This window comes from Peromyscus californicus, unplaced genomic scaffold (assembly GCF_007827085.1).
Source record: "Peromyscus californicus insignis strain IS unplaced genomic scaffold, ASM782708v3 Scaffold_4__1_contigs__length_199733344, whole genome shotgun sequence".
Classification (NCBI taxonomy): domain Eukaryota; kingdom Metazoa; phylum Chordata; class Mammalia; order Rodentia; family Cricetidae; genus Peromyscus; species Peromyscus californicus.
Window position 1 is genome coordinate 49,098,087 of NW_026294562.1, and position 22,676 is coordinate 49,120,762.

The window sequence follows — 22,676 nt, forward strand, 5'->3', positions numbered from 1 at the left end:
CATGAGGATAGGGAGAAACCAGGTGCTACGGAAGTTCCCAGAAACCCACAAGGATGACTCCAGCTTAGACTACTAGCAATAGTGGAGAGGGTGCCTGAACTGGCTTACTCCTAACTCTCATCATAAAGCCTTTCTCCGGTAACTGATGGAAGCAGATGCAGAGATCCACAGCCAAACAACAGGCCGAGCTCCAGGAGTCCAGTCAAGGAGAAAGAGGAGGGATTCTATGAGCAAGTAGCATCAAAATCATGATGGAAAAACCTACAGAGATAACCAAACCAAACTAGTGGGAACTCGTGAAATTTAGAACAATAGCTGTGGAGCCTGCATGGGACTGAACTAGGCCCTCTGCATAGTGAGACAGTTGTGTAGCTTGATCTGCTCAAGGGGCCCCCTGGCAGTAGGATCAGGATCCATTCATGAGGATCAGGATCCTGGCTTTTTGGAGCCCACTACCTGTGGTGGGACACCTCACACAGCCTTGAGGAGGAGGGAGGGGCTCAGACCTGCCTCTGCTGAATGTTCCAGGCTCTGCTGACTCCCATGGAAGGGCTTACCTTCTTGTAGGAGGGAATGGAGACTGGGTTTTGGCAGGGGGAGGCTGAAGGAATGGGTGGATGGAAGAGGGAGATCTGTGATTGGTATGTAAAATGAATAAAAAAAATTCTTAGTAAAAAAGATACATATACAGTCAGATTTCCAGTAAATCAGCTTTGTAACTTTGTATTGTTATCAAGTACCAAATAACCACCACCAATGATCAGTACAATGCTTGCTCTTAAATAAAAATGGTCATCAACAAAAGGAGATAATCCTTTAGCAAAATGGGAGAAGGCAAAAATAATACATGAAAAATTTAAATTTTTATCAGTATTTTTTCAAAAATATTACTTATTTTCAATAAAATTTATAATCTAAAATTTAAAAAATTAGGAACTGAAAAAAGTCTTCATTTTCTCAACAGCTTTCTTGAAAGCATTATGAACTTCTTTATTCCTTAAGCTATAGACAACTGGGTTCAACATAGGAATGACTATGGTGTAGAACACAGATGCCATTTGGTCGTTGTCCATGGAATGACTAGAACTGGGCTGTAGGTACATGAAGATTACAGTTCCATAGAATATGGTCACAGCGGTGAGGTGGGATGCACAAGTAGAGAAGGCTTTCTTCCGTCCTTCTGCTGAACACATCCTCAGGATAGCAATGAATATGAATGCATAGGAGGTCAAGATAACTATCAGAGCAAAAAAGACATTGAATGAGGCTAATATAAAGAGCACGATCTCATTCACGTATATATCAGAGCAAGAAAGAGACAGGATTGGAGGGATATCACAGAAAAAGTGATGGACCACATTAGAATGGCAGAAGGAGAGGGAAAAGGTGAATCCAGTGTGTATAGCAGACTCAAACAAGCCCCAGGCATAGCAGCCAATCACCATGTGAGCACACACACTAGCAGTCATTGTGGTGGTATAATGTAAGGGCTTGCAAACTGCAGCATGCCTGTCAAAAGCCATGACAGCAAGTAGGAAACAGTCAACACTGGCAAAAGACACAAAGAAGAACATTTGAGTAACACATCCCCCATAGGAGATAACTTTATCCCCTGTGAGGAGCCCAGCCATCACCTTTGGAGTCACAGCTGAGGAGTAAACACAGTCTGCCAGAGAGAGATTACTGAGGAAAAGATACATGGGAGTGTGGAGACGGGAGTCCAGCCAGATCAACACAATCATGCCCAAGTTCCCAATCAGTGTGATGAGATAGATGAGGGTAAATGTTATGAACAGGGGGACTTCCAGCTCCGGGTTGTCAGTCAATCCCAAAAGTGTAAACTTAGTCACCTTAGTGCTATTCTCCAAGTATGACATTTTGAAATTGTGTATCACCTGTCCAAACAAATAAAGGAAAGTAAATACATCACTAATACTCAGGAATAGATGCCAGAGAACTCCTGTCACTCAAATGACATTATCTGCATGATCTCAGTACTAATACAGGATTCCCAATAACCATGAGACTGCTGTAATCTTACCATTTTCTTACAATGTAATCACTAGAGCCTTTTGTATGGTATCTGTTAGTTCCCAACAGCACTCAGATATTCCAAATGACCACTCGGTTGTCTCCCAAGTTTCACTCACAAATTCTAATTTGAGTTGAAAGTTTGTTTCAACAATAAACTACTCTTTCATAACTGTCATTTCAGAATCAGATACAAAATAACCAAGTACCATGTGCTATGTGACTACAAAATAATGGATATTAATAAGTTTAATCTTACTGTCTTATTGTATAATTGCATGAGAACAGTGGTGCATCACTACCTTTCTGGATATACCATGGTGAGATACGAGATATTCATACATACAGCTGAAATCCATTTGAGATCTAAAGAAACCTATTCATACTTTAACTCTTCAAAGAAAAGTCTTCTTTAAAAGACATGCCCCCAAAGTGTATAAAACTCAACACTTATTTACCATTCAAATGAAAACTACACTGAGCAACCTACACCTACTTCACCTCCCTTAGGGAAGCAACAAAGAATAAGAGAGATGCTCATTCTTAATTATTCCCTTCAACAAACATGAACAACCCAAGAATTCAATTAATTGGAAAAATGATCATTGTGCTTCCTACTTTTCCTAGGTTGCATAATTCTTGTATTTTTTAAAGTGCTTTGAGATCATACAAGCACCCTGAGAGATAGCATGCTGTGATTGTACAGGACATAGTCTCTGCCACTGACCTGTGGCACTTTATACCTGATTTATCCACGTACAGATCAGGTAACATTGGATAAGTAGCCATCTTACTGTGTCTCAGTTTAAAATAATAATGAAAATTGTTTTTTACCAGGATGTTTGGAAAATGTATTAAGTTGATATGTTTAAATCACTAAGAATTCTGCCTCATTGTTAGGACACAATAAACCATAAGCATACTATCATTAAACAAACAATACTGTTAATGAAGTAATAATAATATATACAGTATCATGGAAGAAAAAACAAAATATCAAAGGAAACGCAACACAAATATTTTAACCATATGTCTAAAAAAGCATTATGTCAGTAATTTTTTAATTTAAATCCAAGCTTGTTTAAGCATATATGACTTTCACAAATATAAACAATACAAAATTTTATTCTGAGACACAAATTATGAGGCACTAGGCTTTTATTGCATGACAATCTTTGAAGATTCAAAATTTTTCAACAGTATAATCACATCATGAAATATCATCACAATTTTCATGATTGTGTTTCCTCAGCCTCCTTATCATAGTCTACCTATGCTAACTGGTATCAATTTTCAAAATATCCTTTGGATATCTATCTAAACTAAATAAACTCTAAAAATAATAGAATACAAAGATTACTCCATTTGGACTCTTTCCTCCCCATTCCACATATAATCTATGAACACATGCTGTTAATCCTATCTCTAAAATACCCCCAAAATTCATTTCTTAGTCACCGCCATTCCCTAATGGTGAGCCACACCAACCTACACTGACATTTAGGGCACAACTGGAAAGAAATGATCTCAATTCGGTCACTAGGAAAGTTACAACTGAGAAACCTGAGGTGATGTACAAACATGGACACCTGGAGACAGAAGGCCTAAGGACTGGAGATCTTGCAAACATTAGAACTTTGTCTTTTCAAATGCAGAGAGATGTATGTAGAGACTGCTTTTTTTCTCTAAAGATAAAGTGAGCACCATTCTCCTCTGTGCCAGATGCTCTATTGTCCTCGGTCTTCTTAATACGCCTGTAGTATAAGTTATTCTGATTTAAATTTTGTTTCTCTATTATACAATGCACTTAGCATATCAGTAAACATAGAAAGGGCAATAATTAGAACAATGGTGCAATTTTATAAATATAAGTCAGTCTGACATTGTAAAAACTGTCTGAATTTTAGAACCAGTAAATTGTGTTGAGATTTGCATTTTCATGTAATAATTTGAACATGATTTATAAATTCTTTTCAAATAGAAATAATTGCTACTTTGTAGTTATTGGGAAATCCATAGTATACTCATATGTTTGAATGTCTGATAAAAACTTAAAGAAACCTGTTGACTTTTATTTCTGTCTACATATCTACTGCAACACTCAGGGTCTATCATGTAATCCAGATGTGTTTGTTGTGTGAATCAGCTCATGAAGAAAGGATTATTGCCCAAGAAAAACAACTTTTTATAACTTTTATTCTTCTCTTATACATTACATCTCTACCAGTTTCCCTCCCCTCCACTCCTCCCACACAGTCCCTTCTTCCCTCTCCCCCAGGCCTAAAAGAACAATCCTCATGGAGAAATCAAACATCACCAGTAATAGGCACTCTGAGATACTACAGAAGTGAAGACTCCTAGATGAACAAAATAATTCATATGCGTTTCACTGATATTTTTATGAAACTATATTCCTCATCAATAAGATTTCATTCAATAGATCTCATATTGCATTCAATATAATAATAATATTCTTTAAATTATTAAAGAATAAGAGATATTGAGATCATATGTTGACTCATTTACTGGGATTAATGAACACTAATTTCATGAAACATAATTAAACATTGATAAACTATACTATACATAAACTATCAATATAAATTTTTATATTCTTCAAATCTTCAGCATTAAAACCCTCTATAAGTTTGCCACAGGTGAGATTTTGGAAATTAAATTTACCACAGATCATTACAGAAAAGTGTGTTACTCATGGAAGATTATGATTTAATAACATATGGTAAAATTGAATAGTAGATCAAGCTATAATTTTGTTGAATAAGTTTAATATCACTATTATTAGTAATAACTTTCAGAATGTCACAGGTATCATGTACAGCTGATTTTTCTATGTTTTTGCATACATATATTGGAGAAAGAAAAGAAAGACAGTACAAGTCAAGTTCAAATGAAGAAGAAGCAAGGTTCCATGAGTTATTTTTTTGCTTTGCCATGAGTATGAAGTAATGTGTGTGTATATGTGTGTATGTGTGTGTGTGTGTGTGTGTGTACTTGGCCATGTTAAATCACCATACAAAAATGGTATGTCTTGGTATGGATTCTTTATTCCAAAATTCTAACACCTTTTAAGCAAGACTAAATCACCATACAAAAATGGTATGTCTTGGTATGGATTCTTTATTCCAAAATTCTAACACCTTTTAAGCAAGAGCCTATAAAGCAATGATTCCCAACCTGTGGATCCTGAGCCCTTTGGGGGGTCGCATGTCAGATATCCTGAATACCAGATATTTACATTATAATTCATAACCATAGCAAAATTATGGTTATGAAGTAGCAACAATATTATTTTATGGTTCAGGGTCACCATGAGATGAGGAACTGTATTGAAAGGTTATAGCATTAGGAAAGTTGAAGACCACTACTATTAAGAGTCTCATAAAGTTAATCATGAAATTTGATTTTAGACATGTAGGACCATTGTATTAGTTACTTTTCTGTTGCTGTGATAAAATACCATGACCAAAAATGACTTACTGAAGGCAAGATTTATTTGAATGTATGGTTCCAGGCAGGCATGTTGGCTGGAGCAGGAACTTGAAAGATTGAATCCTCAATTGCAAACATGAAGCAGAGAGAAAAAACTGGAAATAGGGAGAGATAATATAATCTCAAAACATGCCCTTGGTAGCATACTTCCTCCAGAACTGCTGCAGCTCCTAAACCTCCCCAACATAGCACCACCAATTAGGAACCAAGTATTCAAATGCCTGAGCCTATGTGAGGCGTTTCTCATTCAAATCACCACAACCACAAAATGCTCAGTAAATGGGATCATTGTCCATTTACTGCCTCCATTTATTCATTGATTTGTTTGTTGTCTCAACAAGCATTTATTGACTGCCTACTAATCCCTTTTCTCCCTTTTTTCATAACTAATTACACAATAATGTGTCATTGTGACATTTCTCCATTTATGAATTTTAATCACATTCACCCATGTGTTACTATTTCTTCTTCTTCCCATTCCTAATAACACCCCTTTCATCTTTATGTCCTCTTTTTTTCATCTCCTATATTCTTAGTGTGAGAGAAATGTGATACATATTTTTCTTTGCACAACTACTATCCTAATCACAGAACTTCAAATGACTACAATAATATTATCTCTTATTATTTAAGTCATTGAGATTTTATCTGGATTTTATATAAGTGGCATGAACTCACATACATATTAGAAACATAGGGGATGAACCCGAATCCTTCATAAATGATTACTGTTGGACTATTACACAGCACACACTCTATTTTTGCAGTCTAAATAAACCGCAGACAGGATTGAGCTAGAAACTCACCTTGCTCTTCAAAGAAGGTGACACAGTGTCACTTGGGATCCAACTGTAAGTCTTATCCAAAGAATGAAAGGCTCCAGCTGAAGAAGTTATTCTTGGTGACCATTCCCAAAGATGGAAGTTCAATAGCCGCAGATGACTACAAAGAGATTAGAGAATGCTCAACATGTCACACAGTACTGCTATTTAGGCAAATAGAAGAAAGTCTGAACACTAAGTGAAGTTATGAGCAACTGTAAGAGAAGGTAATCACTCTGAACACAGACCTCATTCTTAGATGTGGGATATAATTTTTTAATGCTATAGGCTTATAATAATATGCAAATGTGTGTTAAAAACCACTTATCATAGGAATGAAAAGATTACTTATTGGTTAAGAGCATGTACTGCTCTTGCACAGGACCTGAGTGTGGGTTCAAACACCTACCTTGGGAGTTTCCCAACCACCTTTAGTTATAGCTCCAGTTAATCTGATGCCTCTATATTTGTAGGCATCCATGTTCACATGTGCGCATGTGCACACATTCATACAATTTAAAAGTAGCAATAATAAATCTCTAAAAAAAAACTACTGAGCAAAATAACAACCTTTACATTAAATCCAGTAAATGACCACCAAAAGGACTTTGACTGCTCCAACAAAAACAGTGTCAAATAGAGCCAAGTTGGGATTCTAGAAAACAATACATGGGATCTAGGGAATTTATACAGGCATGAAGTCCTTCAGAGACTGCATGCCCAGGAGGACAGCCATATCTCTCACTCCAGTTGCCTAAAGGAGCAACAATTAAACTGTCTTTGGAGACCTAGCTCAGCTTCTTATGAATAAAAATGATGTGTTAATATTATTTGTGGTGAGTTCTTTACTTTCTACACAGTGTACTTTTCGTCTTTTTAGCTGAAAACAGTTTATTTTTTAAAGATTTCTTCTTTAACCTGCTTGCTGTCAGTATCAACTATGAAAAAGTAACACTTATAGCCTCATGGAAATAATCTAAAATAATTTACACACTGTGGAAATCATTATGGAAGATTCTTCAAACAATTAAAATTAAAAATATTTTATAATCTAAATATAGGAGTTCTGAGCAGATGATACTCAAAAAAATCAAAGTCAACTTACTATGGAGACACACTTGCACACCCTTGACTACCGCAGCACTATTCACAGCAGTCAGATTATAAAATCCGTGAGATTATAAAATCAGTCTGCTTGCCCATCAGCAGATGAAGGGTAAAGGAAATGTCTCTTTCCAGTCTTGAAGAATGAGATCATGTTTTCTGCAGAAAACTAGATGGAACTAGACATCATCATGTTAATTGAATAAAATAAGCCAGCTATTACAAAAGCTAATGTTTCATGTTTTTTTAATATGTGGAAATAAGAGAAAAGGAAAGCTATAACATAACAGGAAATGGAGTATAAAAAGAATGTAACAAAGGAAGGAACATGTGATCAAATGGCATAATATGGCTAAATGAAATATCATAAGCTCATTAAGTTGCACAATTAGTATACAATAGTAAAAAAAATCCTTAAGAAAATTATTTCTCTTTTGAATACATATCACATGTATTCAATATTCATAATTTACATATTATTATTGTAATATTAATGCATTACAATATATATATATTTGTGAGTTTTATAGTAATATTCTCTCTCATACACATAGCATGCTTCAATACAATTGATTACCATCTACCATCTTTTATTTTCTTTCTCCCTTTCCCCAATCCCCTCAGTCTTTCCTAGTTGTCAATTTACTTACTACTTTCAAGTTGACCTTTTAAAATATCTTTTACTTACTCTTCTGGCATGAAAGAAAATGGGATGCTTTTCTTTCTGAGTCTGACTTATTTCACTTTCACATGGATTCCAGTTCTGAATATGACATGATTTCTGTCTTTATAGCCAAATAATAACTCCTTTGTGCAAGTCTACTGTATTTTCTTTATCCATTCACTTGTTGGTGGACACCTAGACTGATTGCACATTGTAGCTATTATGAATAATGAATTATTCATAATATGGGTATTCAAATATAATCTACAAGTACTGACTATACTACTAAAAGCAATATGCACATTTAATGATGGTCTTCATAGAACTAAAAAAATAAATGGAAAATTTCATATGGAACCACAAAAGACCATGAATATCCAAACCTATCCTGGGCCAAAAGATCAAATGCTGGCCTCAAATCCAATCAGAGAAAGATTTATAATCCCCAATAATGGCACTCCCACTGTTGCAATGGTGGACGTAATTTTCCTGACAGGTCTACACTGTAGCGTTCAGGATTCTGAGTAAGAACATTGCTCTCTTTTCTCCACTAGCAGCCTGAATAGGATCTTCCAGCCCTAGGAAAGAAGCCCTCATTGGGAGAGTTTTCTGATAAGTTTGATATTGAGTTTACTGTATCCTCCAACCAAAATGTGTGGCATCTTCAGCAATACTGTCTTACCATCCAGTTATCGTGTACAACCACAAGTAATGATAATAGATTGTGTTGGATAGGCCTAGGAGGAGTTGGAAGAGGGAGTCAGAGGTGGACATGACCAAGAAACACTATATACATTTATTGAAAATGTAAAAATGAATAAACAGATTAATACTGGAGATATAACAGTGCCTGGTTTCCAAATACATTGCAGAACCAGAGTAAGAAAAACAACATGGTATTGGCATAAAAGCAGATATGTAAAGCAGTAGAATAGAATGAGGACTCTGGAGTAGAGAGTGACTGAGGAAAGTGCCAAGAATGACTTCTGGGCTTTACACACAAGTGACCCACATGCATCAGCTTACCTACCTACAAACAAACATACACAAATAAATGAAACTATAAATTATGATGTCACATAACATACTAGAGACCAAGGACCAGCTGGCTATTTCTATATATTTGGTATAAGTCCCAAATGTGTTTTATTATGTTATATGCTAAATTTCTTACCCATGAGAAATTCTTTGCACTTGATTTATTTCTTCCATTGAAAATAGATTTCTTTTCCTCACAAAGTATATACTGATTGCAGTTTCCCCACCTCCCTCTACTCTTCTCAGTTCCTCCCCATCTCCCTTCTCCAATCCATACCCATTCCTTTTGGGTCTCTTATTAGAAAACAGGCTTCTAAGGGGTGATAATAAAATATAATATAATAAGATAAAACAAAAACTAACACACAGGAATTGGAGAAAACAGACAAACAAAAAGAAAAGAGCCCAAGAGAAGGCCCAGGAAACAGATACCCACACACAGAAATTCCACAAAAATACTAAACCAGAAGCCATAATGTGTACCCAAAGGACCTGTAGAGTAAAAAGAGAAATGAAAATATATATAAATAGTATTAAAGTAAAATTTAAAATAGAAAATAAGATAAAATTTTAAAAAATAATAAAAAATAAAAAGGAAAGCCCTGATGCATTATGAGACAATGGACCTCCAAGTATGCCATTAAGTACATTTTCTGTTGACCATCTAATGTTGGGAAGGCATCCTGCCCTTTAGAGTAGTATCTTACCCCAGTGGACTCCCTAGAGGAAACTAAATTTTCATTTACAAGTGATGATCAATTAAAGATTACTTCTTAGTTAGGAACAGGGACATGTGTCCACTTCTTTCAGCTATAAGGATTTACAAATAAGCTAAGATCAGTTTACATACTTCTCAACACTCAGCCTTCTTGTCCTTTCCGTCATTATATCACAATCCTGTTTATTAGTAACTTATTTTTTTTTTCCGTTTTTCGAGACAGGGTTTCTCTGTGTAGCTTTGTGCCTTTCCTGGGACTCGCTTGGTAGCCCAGGCTGGCCTCGAACTCACAGAGATCCACCTGGCTCTGCCTCCCGAGTGCTGGGATTAAAGGCGTGCGCCAATATTAGTAACTTATTTTTATCCTCCAATCTAGATTAGACATCAGAAGCTCCAAGAGGCAGTGATCTTTATAATTGATTATTTGAACTATTTACAGCCAAAAGGAATAACCTATGTTTTATTAACTTAGTGGCTAAAAGGACAAATATTTAGGGTGTTTAGGGTGACATCACTAGCAATGGATACTAAAGAAATGACCAATTTCTGTGCCCTTCCCTAAAGAAAATTATTTCTCCCTCTCCATGTTATCTTTTGCTTCCTTTAGTTCTTTGTATAGGGGTGAGGCTTGCCCTGGTCCACTTTAGCATGTCTGTTGTTGTCCTTGTTCAGGTCATTTATAGTCAGTCACATTGATGATACTTTATAAGTGTAACTTCTGACATTACTAAGAGACACTCATATCAAAATCACGGCTCTTCTGGCCCTTACAACCTTTCTGCCCCCTCTTCCACAATGTTTCCCGAGCCTTAGGTGTTGGAATATTTTGTAGATGTCTCTGTAACAAGAAGCATAGCATAGCACTCTAAGGGTGCAGTAGTAGCTCACATACACTGGTGGTAACCAACAGTTCTCTAACTAGACTTATAGACGACTTAACAAGATAGAAAGCATGCCTGGTGTTGGAAAGTTACCTAACTACTCAGTAATAGTGAAATCATGTATATTGGAGAAGAACGTACAGCAGCACTTTACTAAACTATCATGATTCCTAACAACAATCTGAACGTGTACCATATACCAACGGGTGATGTAGTCTTCACCCCTCATCAAAGAACTTCTCTTTGAAACAGGCAGTGACCACTATAGAAAACCACAGCCAAACAAAATTCATAGCTGTTTGTAGTTTTGAGGAGAATACTGCCATGGAAATTACTTACAACCAATGACCTTTTGTTGATGCTGTAGCTATCTCGTTTGTTTAAGAGTTTGGATTGCCTTGAAACTCTGGACTTTTACCATGCAATCTCCATGTTTGACACAGGCATACTCATACTGGTCCTCTCTCATGTTTAGGACTTAAAGAAATGTTCACTTTCCTCAGAAAGTATTCTGACAAGCTAATATCAAGTAAAACTCTCTTTTCCCTTTCAATGTCCTATGTACTATTTCTGTTCTTATTCTGTATGCTGTGTATGTCTCTGTACACACAATTGTGTGCTTCTTGTGTTGTTTTGTACTTATTATAATCACTGTACTTAAGCACCACAAATGCAAAGAATGTTTCTTATTTTGCATGGGCTTGTTAGCAAGTCTCAGCACTGTAGTTCAAACTCAGCAGGGGTCAAAAACAATTGAACATATTGACATTCCTTCTCTAAAACTAAATAATGCATATTAAGGGAAGCATACATGTACTATGGACACAAAAAATAAAAATTTCTATCCCTTAACCTGACTGTCAAATTGAAATCCTGTAGTTCTTTCATTACCAAAAGAATTATTTAAAAAAATTAATGAAAATAATCCCATGATCTACATTGATAAGCAGTGCTGGATTTCCATAAAATCTTTAATCACTTGGTCCCCAGATGTGTGAGATAAGGGCTCGTTGTAATCCTCTTGGGATATTTTCCCATGAGAGCTCCATGACTATAGAACTCTCTCCTGGTTACCACTTTTGAGCATGTGAAGTCTCCATTGGCCTATTACTAAATGCAGTAGCCCAAAATAAGAGCCTCTTTTATATTTGTTGTTGAGCTGACTATTAATCATTGTCTAGAACCAACAATTAATTTCTTCCCAAATGGCATGTTAGCAAGAGCATGTTCCCTGGGGAAAAATAATAGTGGTATTATTTATTTAGATAAAACAGTAATCACACCTTACCAAGTACAAGAAATGATGAATATTACTTTTTTGTCACACTGGGCATCCTTCAGGGCAGGTGTCCTTGGGGTTACCTGTCTACTATTCCTTTTTTATAGATAAGTATATTATGAAATTTAAAGAGGTCAGATAATTCATCTAAGAAGGAAGACCAGGAGACCTAGGAATGGTGCTTGTATTAGAGGGCTCCAAAGCCATTTGGGGATCTTTAACATTCATGCCAAATACTAAGTAACAGTCTCCAAATAAAGACATTTTCTAACTTTCAAGGGTCGAATTATGATTTGAGCCCTAATTATGTATGGAGGTGCTATATTTGCATGCTGTGTTGCCCAGGTAAGAAGGTGAGCCTCTGGGTCAGACGCATAACTCTCATGAATTTGAGGACAGAAGTAACCTGTGAGTTCAGCCATCTTTCCTTTGGTTCACTGAGAGCTTAGGCTGCAACGTTTTGTATATTGTTATACTTTTTACCAGAGATAATCAGAGGCTGCATGCCCAAATACAGTGGTAATATTGTAGTGTGTGTGTGTGTGTGTGTGTGTGTGTGTGTGTGTGTGTGTGTGTGTGTGTGTGTGTTTATCATATGATATAAGGCAGTTAATAGGGTATGGGACCCTGCATTGCTAAATTAACTTGGTTGATTTTAAAATAGTTATTTCAACTATTATACTCTTGGTTGGCCCTTTTGGGGAATGTGATAATATGTGTTATCTTAACTAATACCAGAGTTGGTGAAAAGACTAAATGAGGGTATCATCTGTAAAATGTTACTGCAATCAGGAAAATCATAGTAATATTTTTGAAGGAGAAATGGAAATTAATAAATGAGAAAATATCAAACTTAAGAACAAGTTACAAAATACTCAAAAAGAGTTACAAAATTATATTATATAACTATGATATAAAAAACGTAAACACATGCTCTATTTCTATCCATAGAGACTTACTAATATGAGAAACAAGGCTTATTAACCATTACATGGACTGAGCAATGCTAAATCACTGTTTCACAATTGCAAGAAAACAATAAATCACTGTGCTCTTCTTGAGGAATGGAAAATAAGAATAAAGCTCAATATCTATTAGCCTGGATGTTTCCTTCAGTCAGAAGACTTCCAACATTAGGAAATGTGTGTGTGTCCTGCTGGGGACCCAGAAATCAACCAAATTCTTGGGCCTAAGACAGACACTGCACTTATTAAGAGAATGAGGGAAGGGACAATAACTGGTGCTTTATATGGCTTATTTGTTTTGATTTTTTTTTTTTTTTTTTTGGTTTTTCGAGACAGGGTTTCTCTGTGTAGCTTTGCGCCTTTCCTGGATCTCGCGCTGTAGACCAGGCTGGCCTCGAACTCACAGAGATCCGCCTGCCTCTGCCTCCCGAGTGCTGGGATTAAAGGCGTGCGCCACCACCGCCCGGCTTGTTTTGATTTTTTAAAAGTATATCTAAAGGTTATAGATCATGGAACTCTAAACATTTGAAGATCCAGCTGTTTTTATACAGCTGAGACTCAGAAGGACAGATCATTTGCTCTGAGTTGCATTTCCATGACTTACATATATTTTCTTGAATCATTTTATTTTATATCAGAGTCTCTTTATAAAATTCAAGTAATGTTCAAATAGATGTTGTTGCTCACAGAAGATACAATAAAATTTATTAAATAGAATGAATAGTTGTCTCAAACTCCTAACTACTGCAGTTATGTGTCGTTGTAAGCTATCATGTGAGTGCTGGGAAGTGAACCTACATTCTCCACAAGAGCAGATAGAGTTCTTAACCACCAAATCAATTCTCCAGGCCTCACTTCAAAATTCTAAAATATTTGTGTAAAAGACATTTTCAATAAAAAGCAAACTCAGACTTTACTTGTAAACATTCTTGATTCACAGATAGGTGGAGATTTCACAAGAGGCATGATGACTTAAGCATAATTAATTGTCTTATGCAACTCATAACATCAATGACAAAAGGTTTTTAAAATTGCACATTTACTAAGATTCAAAACTAACATCTACTATGCCAAAAAAAAATGTGATATTTATCTTTCAAGGTGCGGGTTACCTCACTTGGGATAATTGTTTGCAGCTCCACCCACCTACCTGCAAATTTTATAATTTTCTTTATTTTGTGTTTTATCTTATCCAAAGTTTCTTGTATTCTAAGAATAGAAAGATAATGATACAATAGGAATCTTCTCCTATACTTTAAATCTTACAAAAATAGAGGCATTTATTAGATGCATATATTATCCATATTTTATGAGTCTACTAAGATGTAGATATGTAAGTTTATATCCATGATGACTAAAACATAAAGGGACTCTTGTACTTTGCTCAGGTGGAATGGCTATCCACATATAAAGAGATAAAGCTTGCATAAAAAATTAAGAAGGGTTGTTTCCATGTTCTGGCTATTACAAACAATGCTGATATGAACATAGCTGAACAAGTGCTCTTGTGGTATGATTGAGCATTCCTTGGGTATATGCCCAAGAGTGGTATGGCTCGGTCTTGAGGTAGATCGATTCCCAGTTTTCTGAGAAACTGCCATACTGATTCCCACAGTGGTTGTACAAGTTTGCATTCCCACCAGCAGTGGAGGAGAGTTCCCCTAGCTCCACATCCTCTCCAGCATAAGGTGTCTTCAGTGTTTTTTATTATTGCCATTCTGACAGGCGTAAGGTGGTATCTCAGAGTTGCTTTGATTTGCATTTCCCTGATGACTAGGGATGTTGAGCAATTCCTTAAATGTCTTTCAGCCATTTGAGTTTCCTCTGTTGAGAATTCTCTGTTTAATTCTATAGCCCATTTCTTACTTGGACTGCTGGGCATTTTGATATCTAATTTCTTGAGTTCTTTATATATTCTGAATAGCAGTCCTCTGTCAGATGTGGGGTTGGTGAAGACCTTTTCCCATTCTGTAGGCTGTCGCTTTGCCTTGTTGACCATATCCTTTGCTCTACAAAAGCTTCTCAGTTTCAAGAGGTCCCATTGATTGATTGTTTCTCTCAGTGTCTGTGCTACTGGTGTTCTATTTAGGAAGTGATCTCCTATGCCAATGCGTTCAAGACTACTTCCTACTTTCTCTTCTAGCAGATTCAGAGTAGCTAGATTTATGTTGAGGTCCTTGATCCACGTGGACTTAAGTTTTGTGCACAGTGATAGATATGGATCTATTTGCAGCCTTCTACATGTTGATATCCAGTTATGCCAGCACCATTTGTTGAAGATGTTTTCTTTTTTCCATTGTGCACTTTTGGCTTCTTTGTCAAAAATTATATGTTCATAGGTGTGCGGATTAATGTCAGGGTCTTCAATTTGATTCCCTTGGTCCACATGTAAGTTTGTGATGTTTAGCCTCTAACTACAGTGAATAACATTAGCCTAGCATTTTCAAAGCCCACAGTCTGATTAGCCACACCATAACAAAGCTGAAAGCTGAACAAAACACAACAAAAACTCAGAAAATGAATAAAAGGTGTGTACTCCATGGTATTATAATATAATACACTGACTAAATTATACCTTAAATGATTCTAGTTCCATGAATAAAATAATTTGTGCTTGTTTTTGAAAGTTCAAATACATACTTGGAGATTGTTCCAGATAGCAATTAATGTGATGTACTTATAAAAAAAAAAAATGCCCCAACCCCTGGGCTCAATTTAGTCATCCGATGCCAGATTGAGATACATCATCCCTTTTAGAACACAGCATGACCTTATTTTACTTAATTTAGTTTAAACTTAAATGTTGCTGCCATGACTTGCTTATATCAAAATGTTGGAAAGGAACATTTATTTGCACAATGAGAGAAGGCATGTAGAGACAAGCAGAGTGGATCACCAGTCTCCCCTCCATCTCTCATTCTGATCTCCTTTCTCTTTGCTGCAGGAAAGTCACATAATCCCCAATGGAGAACAATACAGAGGTGACTGAGTTCGTTCTTGCAGGGTTAACAGATGACCCAAAGCTCCAGATCCCACTCTTCACTGTCTTCTTTCTCATCTATCTCAGCACTGTGCTTGGGAACCTGGGAATGATAGGGTTGATTCTGATGGACTCACGCCTCCACACTCCCATGTACCTTTTCCTCAGTCACCTATCTCTGGTGGACTTTGGTTATTCTTCAGCTGTCACACCCAAAGTAATGGCAGGTCTCCTTTCAACAGATAAACTCATATCCCACAATGCTTGTGGCACCCAATTCTTCTTCTTTGTGGGCTTTATAACTACAGAAAGTTTCCTCCTGGCTGCCATGGCTTATGACCGCTATGCAGCAGTGTGCAAGCCCCTGCATTACACCACCACCATGACTACAAACACATGTGCTTGTCTGACCATAAGCTCCTATGTCTGTGGCTTCCTGAATTCCTCCATCCACACTGGGAACATTTTCAGACTCTCCTTCTGCAAGTCCAATGTGATAGACCACTTCTTCTGTGATGCCCCTCCTCTCCTGGCCCTCTCATGCTCAGACACCTCTGTCAGTGAAATGGTGATTTTCTTTGTGGTAGGTTTTAATGCTCTTTTCTCTATAGTAGTTATCTTGATTTCCTACCTGTTTATATTAATCACAATTCTGAGGATGCACTCATCTGAAGGACGCCAGAAGGCTTTTTCCACCTGTGCTTCCCACCTCACTGCAGTCTCCATCTTCTATGGGACAGTCATTTTCATGTACTTACAGCCCAGCTCCAGTCACACCATGGGCACTGACAAGATGGCATCAGTGTTCTACACCATGGTCATCCCTATGCTGAACCCTCTGGTCTACAGCCTGAGGAACAAAGAGGTCAAAAGTGCATTCGAAAAAGTTGTGGCAAGTGCAAAATCTTCAGTAACATTCAGATTTTAATTTCACATCAAATCTATAATGAAAAATCTTCACTTTCTAAGTATATGGAAAACATTGACTATCCAGTCCATTTAATTCTAATTAAAATAATTGTCAGCTAGTTGTGAAGTTTAAAATGAAACTACTTTAAAAATAAGTGGACTAGAACCAATGAATTAGAAGCAATCACCCATCAAGAAGGAATAGCAGATTTAGAGATTTCTTTAAATGAATATGGTCATATCCACTATCTCATGCTCATATACACATATACGTTCATGTATGCATGTATGCACTATACACACATCTCTTCTTTTTGGAAACCTATGGGGATAATATTTACCAACTATACAAATGGCTATGCCTAGCATCTAGAACATACAAAGATCAAAAAAAAATAATAATGAACACCAAGAAAGTAAATAACCCAACTTAAAATCTGGGCATGGAACTAAACAGAGAATTCTCAAAAGAAGAAACACAATTACCTATCAGATGTTCTTCAAATATTCAAATTCTGAATCATGAGGAAAGTTCAAATTAACACTACTTTGAGATTTCATCTTTCTCCTGTAAGAAAGGCTAAGAAAAAAACAAAAGCAAAAGATAACAAATGCTGACATCAATGAGGGGAAAAGAGAATACTTTTTTGCTGTTGATGGAAGTAAAAACTGGTGTAGCCACTATGGAAATCAATATAAAATTCCTCCAAAAGCTAGAAATAGATCTATAGTGTGATCCAGTTATAGCTGTCCTGACATAGTCCCAAAGGACTCTGTAATCTATCACAGAGATACCTGCTCATCCATGTTAGATGCTACTCTGTTCAATATTAAGAAATGGAGAAAGCTTAGACACACATAATAGATGAATGTATAATGCAAGTGTGAAACACACACATAAATATAATAGAATATTATTCACCTGCAAAGAAAAATAAAAGTATTAATTTCACAGGCAAATGATAGGGCTGTAAATGATCATTATAAGTTAGGTAACCCAGATACAGAAAGATAAACAATGATTGTTTACTTTCATATATGGATTATGTATTTGAATACTTACATATGTATGCTTATATTAAAGTACCTAGAAACTAGTACGGGACCATGATGGTAATGAGAGATGATTTCGGGAGAAAGAAAATGTAATATACATAGTCTGAAGGAGGAAAGGATAATAATGGATGAGGAAGAATTAAACTGGATCAGAGATGGGAGAGCGGGGTAAAAAAGAAAGTCTCAGAAGGAATAACACTAAAGATTTTTGAAAATACTATATGAAATCCACTACTATAAAATTAGTATAAAAGTCTCTTAAAATATACAGATATACATAAAGAGTTTTAATGCAGTTACTCTGTAACAAGAAAAAATCCCTCTCCCAGATATCATAAGTTAACAAATAGAAACCCCAACACTAGGTATAGATTATTTTTAATTAATTTATTTATTTTTCTATTATCAGCTTGATACAGTATAAATTCTTATCCTAAAAGTGAAATGTTTCATTGAGGCTTGCCCAGTAACTGAGTAAAACTAAAATTTATTATAAGCAACAGTCATCCTAGGATCCCCCCTGCTATATAGCCTCCCTGGTTCTGTGGGTTGCAGTCTGATTGTTCTTTGCTTTACATCTAGAATCTACTTATGAGTGAGTACATACCATGTTTGTCCTTCTGGGTTTGGGTTACCTCACTCAGGATGATATTTTCTAGTTCCATCCATTTGCCTGCAAACCTCATGATGTCATTGTTTTTCTCTGCTGAGTAGTACTCCATTGTGTATATGTACCACATTTTCTTAATCCATTCTTCAGTTGAAGGGCATCTAGGTTGTTTCCAGGTTCTGGCTATTACAAATAGTGCTGCTATTAACATAGTTGAGCATGTATCTTTGTGGTATGATTGAGCATTCCTTGGGCATATGCCCAAGAGTGGTATGGCTGGGTCTTAAGGTAGATCGATTCCCAGTTTTCTGAGAAACTGCCATACTGATTTCCACAGTGGTTGTACAAGTTTGCATTCCCACCAACAGTGGAGGAGTGTTCCCTTTACTTTGCATCCTCTCCAACATTGACTGTCATTAGTGTTTTTGATTATTGCCATTCTGACAGGTGTAAGGTGGTATCTCAGAGTCGTTTTGATTTGCATTTCTCTGATGATTAAGTTTGTTGAGCATTTCTTTAAATGTCTTTCAGCCATTTGTGATTCTTCTTTTGAGAATTCTCTGTTTAGCTCTGTAGCCCATTTTTTAATTGGATTGTTCAGTATTTTGATGTCTAGTTTCTTGAGTTCTTTATATACTGTTGAGATCAGTCCTCTGTCAGATGTGGGGTTGGTAAAGGTCTTTTCCCATTCTGTAGTCTGTCTTTTTGTCTTATTGACTGTGTCTTTTGCCCTACAAAAGTTTCTCAGTTTCAAGAGGTCCCATTTATTAATTGTTGTGCTCAGTGTCTGTGCTGCTGGTGTTATATTTAAGAAGTGATCTCTTGTGCCAATGCGTTCAAGTGTACTTCCTAATTTCTCTTCTATTAAGTTTAGTGTAACTGGATTTATGTTGAGGTCTTTGATCCACTTGGACTTGAGTTTTGTGCATGGTGACAGATATCGACCCAGGATAGCTGAAAGAATCCTGAATAATAAAGCAGCCTCTGGAGGCATCACCATCCCTGACCTCAAACTCTACTATAAAGCTATAGTAATAAAGACAGCTTGGTACTGGTATAAAAACCGACATAAAGACCAATGGAATCGAATTGAAGACCCTGACATTAATCTACATACATATGAACACCTGATTTTTGACAAAGAAGCCAAAACTATACAGTGGAAAAAAGAAAGTGTCTTCAACAAATGGTGCTGGCATAACTGGATGTCAATATGTAAAAGATTACAAATAGATCCATGTCTGTCACCATGGTAAAGATTATTTTAGTTCCCAGTGGTTGGTCACTGGGATCATACAGGTACCCTAAACATTATCAGGCTGTTTCAATTACTCTTGGTTACTTTTTATAACTTTGTGCTAAGATCCTATTACTGTAGATACTCGATACTTAAAGCATATGACATAGAGAAATCAAGCTGGTGTCAAACTAGAAGCTTCATCTCTACTCACTAGCTTTCATAGGTCTGGAAGATGTTTTTATGCTACTGGGGGAGAAAAGTATTCAATAGTCTTGCCAAGTTGTGACCCCAAGCAACAATAGTAACTGGACAGAAAAGACAGGTCCACTGGGACAACAATGATATGATTGTTGTTAAAGTAACCAGTCACCTTTTTGGGTGATTCTAAATCACACTTCACAAGACAAAATTTGTGCCTTGTACCATTAACTGGGTCAAGGAAACATGACTGGCTAGGTCATAAGCCCTAGGGGGAAACTCAATTCTATTATTGTGCTTAATGAACATACTATTGATCTTCCCACTAAGGTCTTATTTTTATAGCCACAAATTGGTGCATAGCTCAACCCTCATTAAAGCCTCTTATGACAGTAGATGATGATTAATTCAGGGATAAAAAAATTGAACAACATGCCAATAATAAGAGTCTATGGAATGCTTAGCTATAGGTGGAAGATCTGTGTCATAGGCACTACCCCCAAAGCCCCAAGGTCATAACAGAAAAGGAGTAGAAAAACTATAAAAGCCAGAAGTAGGGGAAGTCTGTAGCAAAATAGTATTTACTGAATATGACAGAGCTGGTATACATATAATCTCATAGCAATGTGACTGCATATACAAGATCAAACCAACCAAACCCCAGCTTGAATGGAGGAGGTGATCATTTAAACCCACCCATAGCTAAGTAGCTTTTGGCAATATGACTGTTTGAGTTTCTTTCAGGAATGTAACCTTAAACGACTACCCTTCTAGTTCAAGTAGATAGCCCTACACTCATGCATATACCAGTCAGTATTAAGCAAACTCAATTGGTTTAAAAGGGAGGGCTTATGAATTTAGAGAGAAGGTGATAGGAGGATAGGGGAAGAATTGGAAAGAAGGGAATCAGAGTGGATTGGATCAAATAATATTCTGCATGTGTGGAATTCTCAATAAAAATCTTTAAGATTTTTAAGTAAATGTCTTTGTAGAAGCCCTTGCTTTGGAAGGTAGACGCCCATTATTGCTGAGGCATTACATAAAACTAATATGCTTATAAGATAATTTTAATAGAAAAAAATATGGATGGCAGGGCAATGGTGACACATGCCTTTAATCCCAGCCCTGGGGGGGGGGGGGGGCGGGAGGCAGAGCCAAGCAGATCTCTGTGAGTTTGAGGCCATCCTGGACTACAGAGTAAGACCCAGGACAGGCACCAAAACTACACAGAGAAACCCTGTCTCAAAAAACAACAAAAAAAACCCATGGAGATAAGAAAAATTAGTTATATTTGAGTAATACACATCAAAACATTACATTTATTATAATTATCAATTACCAAGAATTTTATTGTTATCAATAATGTATTAATGTTGTAAGTTAATAAATATACAAATACTCAAAATCTTTGGGTCACATGTTTAAAATTTGTAATAAGTATTATTTTAATCTCAGTTTTGGAATGCTTTAAAGCAGCAATTTAATCTTTTTCTAAATTTTTTTCATACAATGTATTTCGTTTATTTTTTTATTTCTCCTACTCCTCCCAGATCTTACTCTTCTCCCTACTGATCCAACTTTGTGTTCTCTCTCTCTCTCTCTCTCTCTCTCTCTCTCTCTCTCTCTCATTTTCTTCTCTCGCTCTTTCTCTCTCTCTCTCTCCCTCTCTCCTCTCAGAAAAAAATGAAAATATAAAAACAATAAAAACAAAACATGTCAAAAAATTAAACAGAAAGGCCACACACAAAAGTAATAATTGAGTTCATTTTGTGTTGGCAAACTACTCTTGAACATGGGGCCTGCCCTGGAGTATAGTTGATATACCAATGAGAATCCATGGGGGAAACTAATTTTTCCTTTGCCTGTGGATATCAATTATGAATAGCTTCTTGTTTAGGAGTAGAACCCTCTGTCCACTTCTCCCCTTCAGTGCTGGGAGCTGAGACTCCATCTGGCTTGAACCTGTGCAGACCCTGTGGGTGCTGCCAGTCTCCGTATGTGCGTGAGTCCTGTTGTGTGTGGAAGACACTGTTTCCACCTCTGGCTCTCACAATCTTTCTACCTCTTCTTCCACTTACATCCCTGAGCCCCGAGGTGAGAGGTTTGGTGAAGCCATCTCATTTAGGATAGAGTGCTCTGAAGGTTCTCAGTCTCTGCATATTGTCCAGTTGTGGGTCACCGTGCATGCATCACTTTTTATGGAGATACTGAGGATACAAACTTAGGCCCTAATACTTGTGATGCAAGCACTTTCCTGCCTGATCCATCTCCCCAGTCCCTAGAAACATAATGCCAAACCTTAACTTAAACTGATGTAGTTTTCATATGATATTAACCTGCTTAGTTATAGGTGCCGGCTTAAATGTGTGTCTAGTCAATTGCCCTGGAGGAGATGGGAATGGGGGGTGGGCTGGGGACAAAGGGAGAAAGGCGGGAGGGGGGAGAACAAGTGAATCCGTGGCTGGTGTGTAGAGCCGAATTGTATTGTAAAATAAAATAAAAAAAGTTTGATTTTTGTTTAAGCTTTATTTATATTTGGAAACCTAAAATGGCAATTGGTACTAATTTACAACCAGATAGGAGCAAGAGGACATTGAACAGTAAAGAGACTATATATAAAAAAATGCTGTGTGTTTTTAAAAGCTAGGACTTTTAAAAGAAGGATTTCCAAA

At 36.6% G+C, this 22,676-nt stretch overlaps 2 protein-coding genes across 2 annotated transcripts; one reads left to right on the forward strand and one right to left on the reverse strand.

Annotated features, from left to right (window-relative positions):
• Positions 1-929: 929 nt before the first annotated feature.
• On the reverse strand, positions 930-1,877 carry LOC128094002 (olfactory receptor 5B2-like). The gene has a single exon (XM_052712005.1). The coding sequence runs from the start codon at positions 1,875-1,877 to the stop codon at positions 930-932; it is 948 nt and encodes a 315-aa protein (XP_052567965.1).
• Positions 1,878-15,974: 14,097 nt separating this feature from the next.
• Positions 15,975-16,919, forward strand: LOC128093963 (olfactory receptor 5B12-like). Its single transcript, XM_052711918.1, has one exon. The coding sequence runs from the start codon at positions 15,975-15,977 to the stop codon at positions 16,917-16,919; it is 945 nt and encodes a 314-aa protein (XP_052567878.1).
• Positions 16,920-22,676: the final 5,757 nt, after the last annotated feature.

Bases quoted from the DNA above. Each gene is read 5' to 3' on its own strand.
- LOC128094002 (XM_052712005.1), bottom strand. From the start codon at position 1,877: ATGTCATACTTGGAGAATAGCACTAAGGTGACTAAGTTTACACTTTTG.
- LOC128093963 (XM_052711918.1), top strand. From the start codon at position 15,975: ATGGAGAACAATACAGAGGTGACTGAGTTCGTTCTTGCAGGGTTAACA.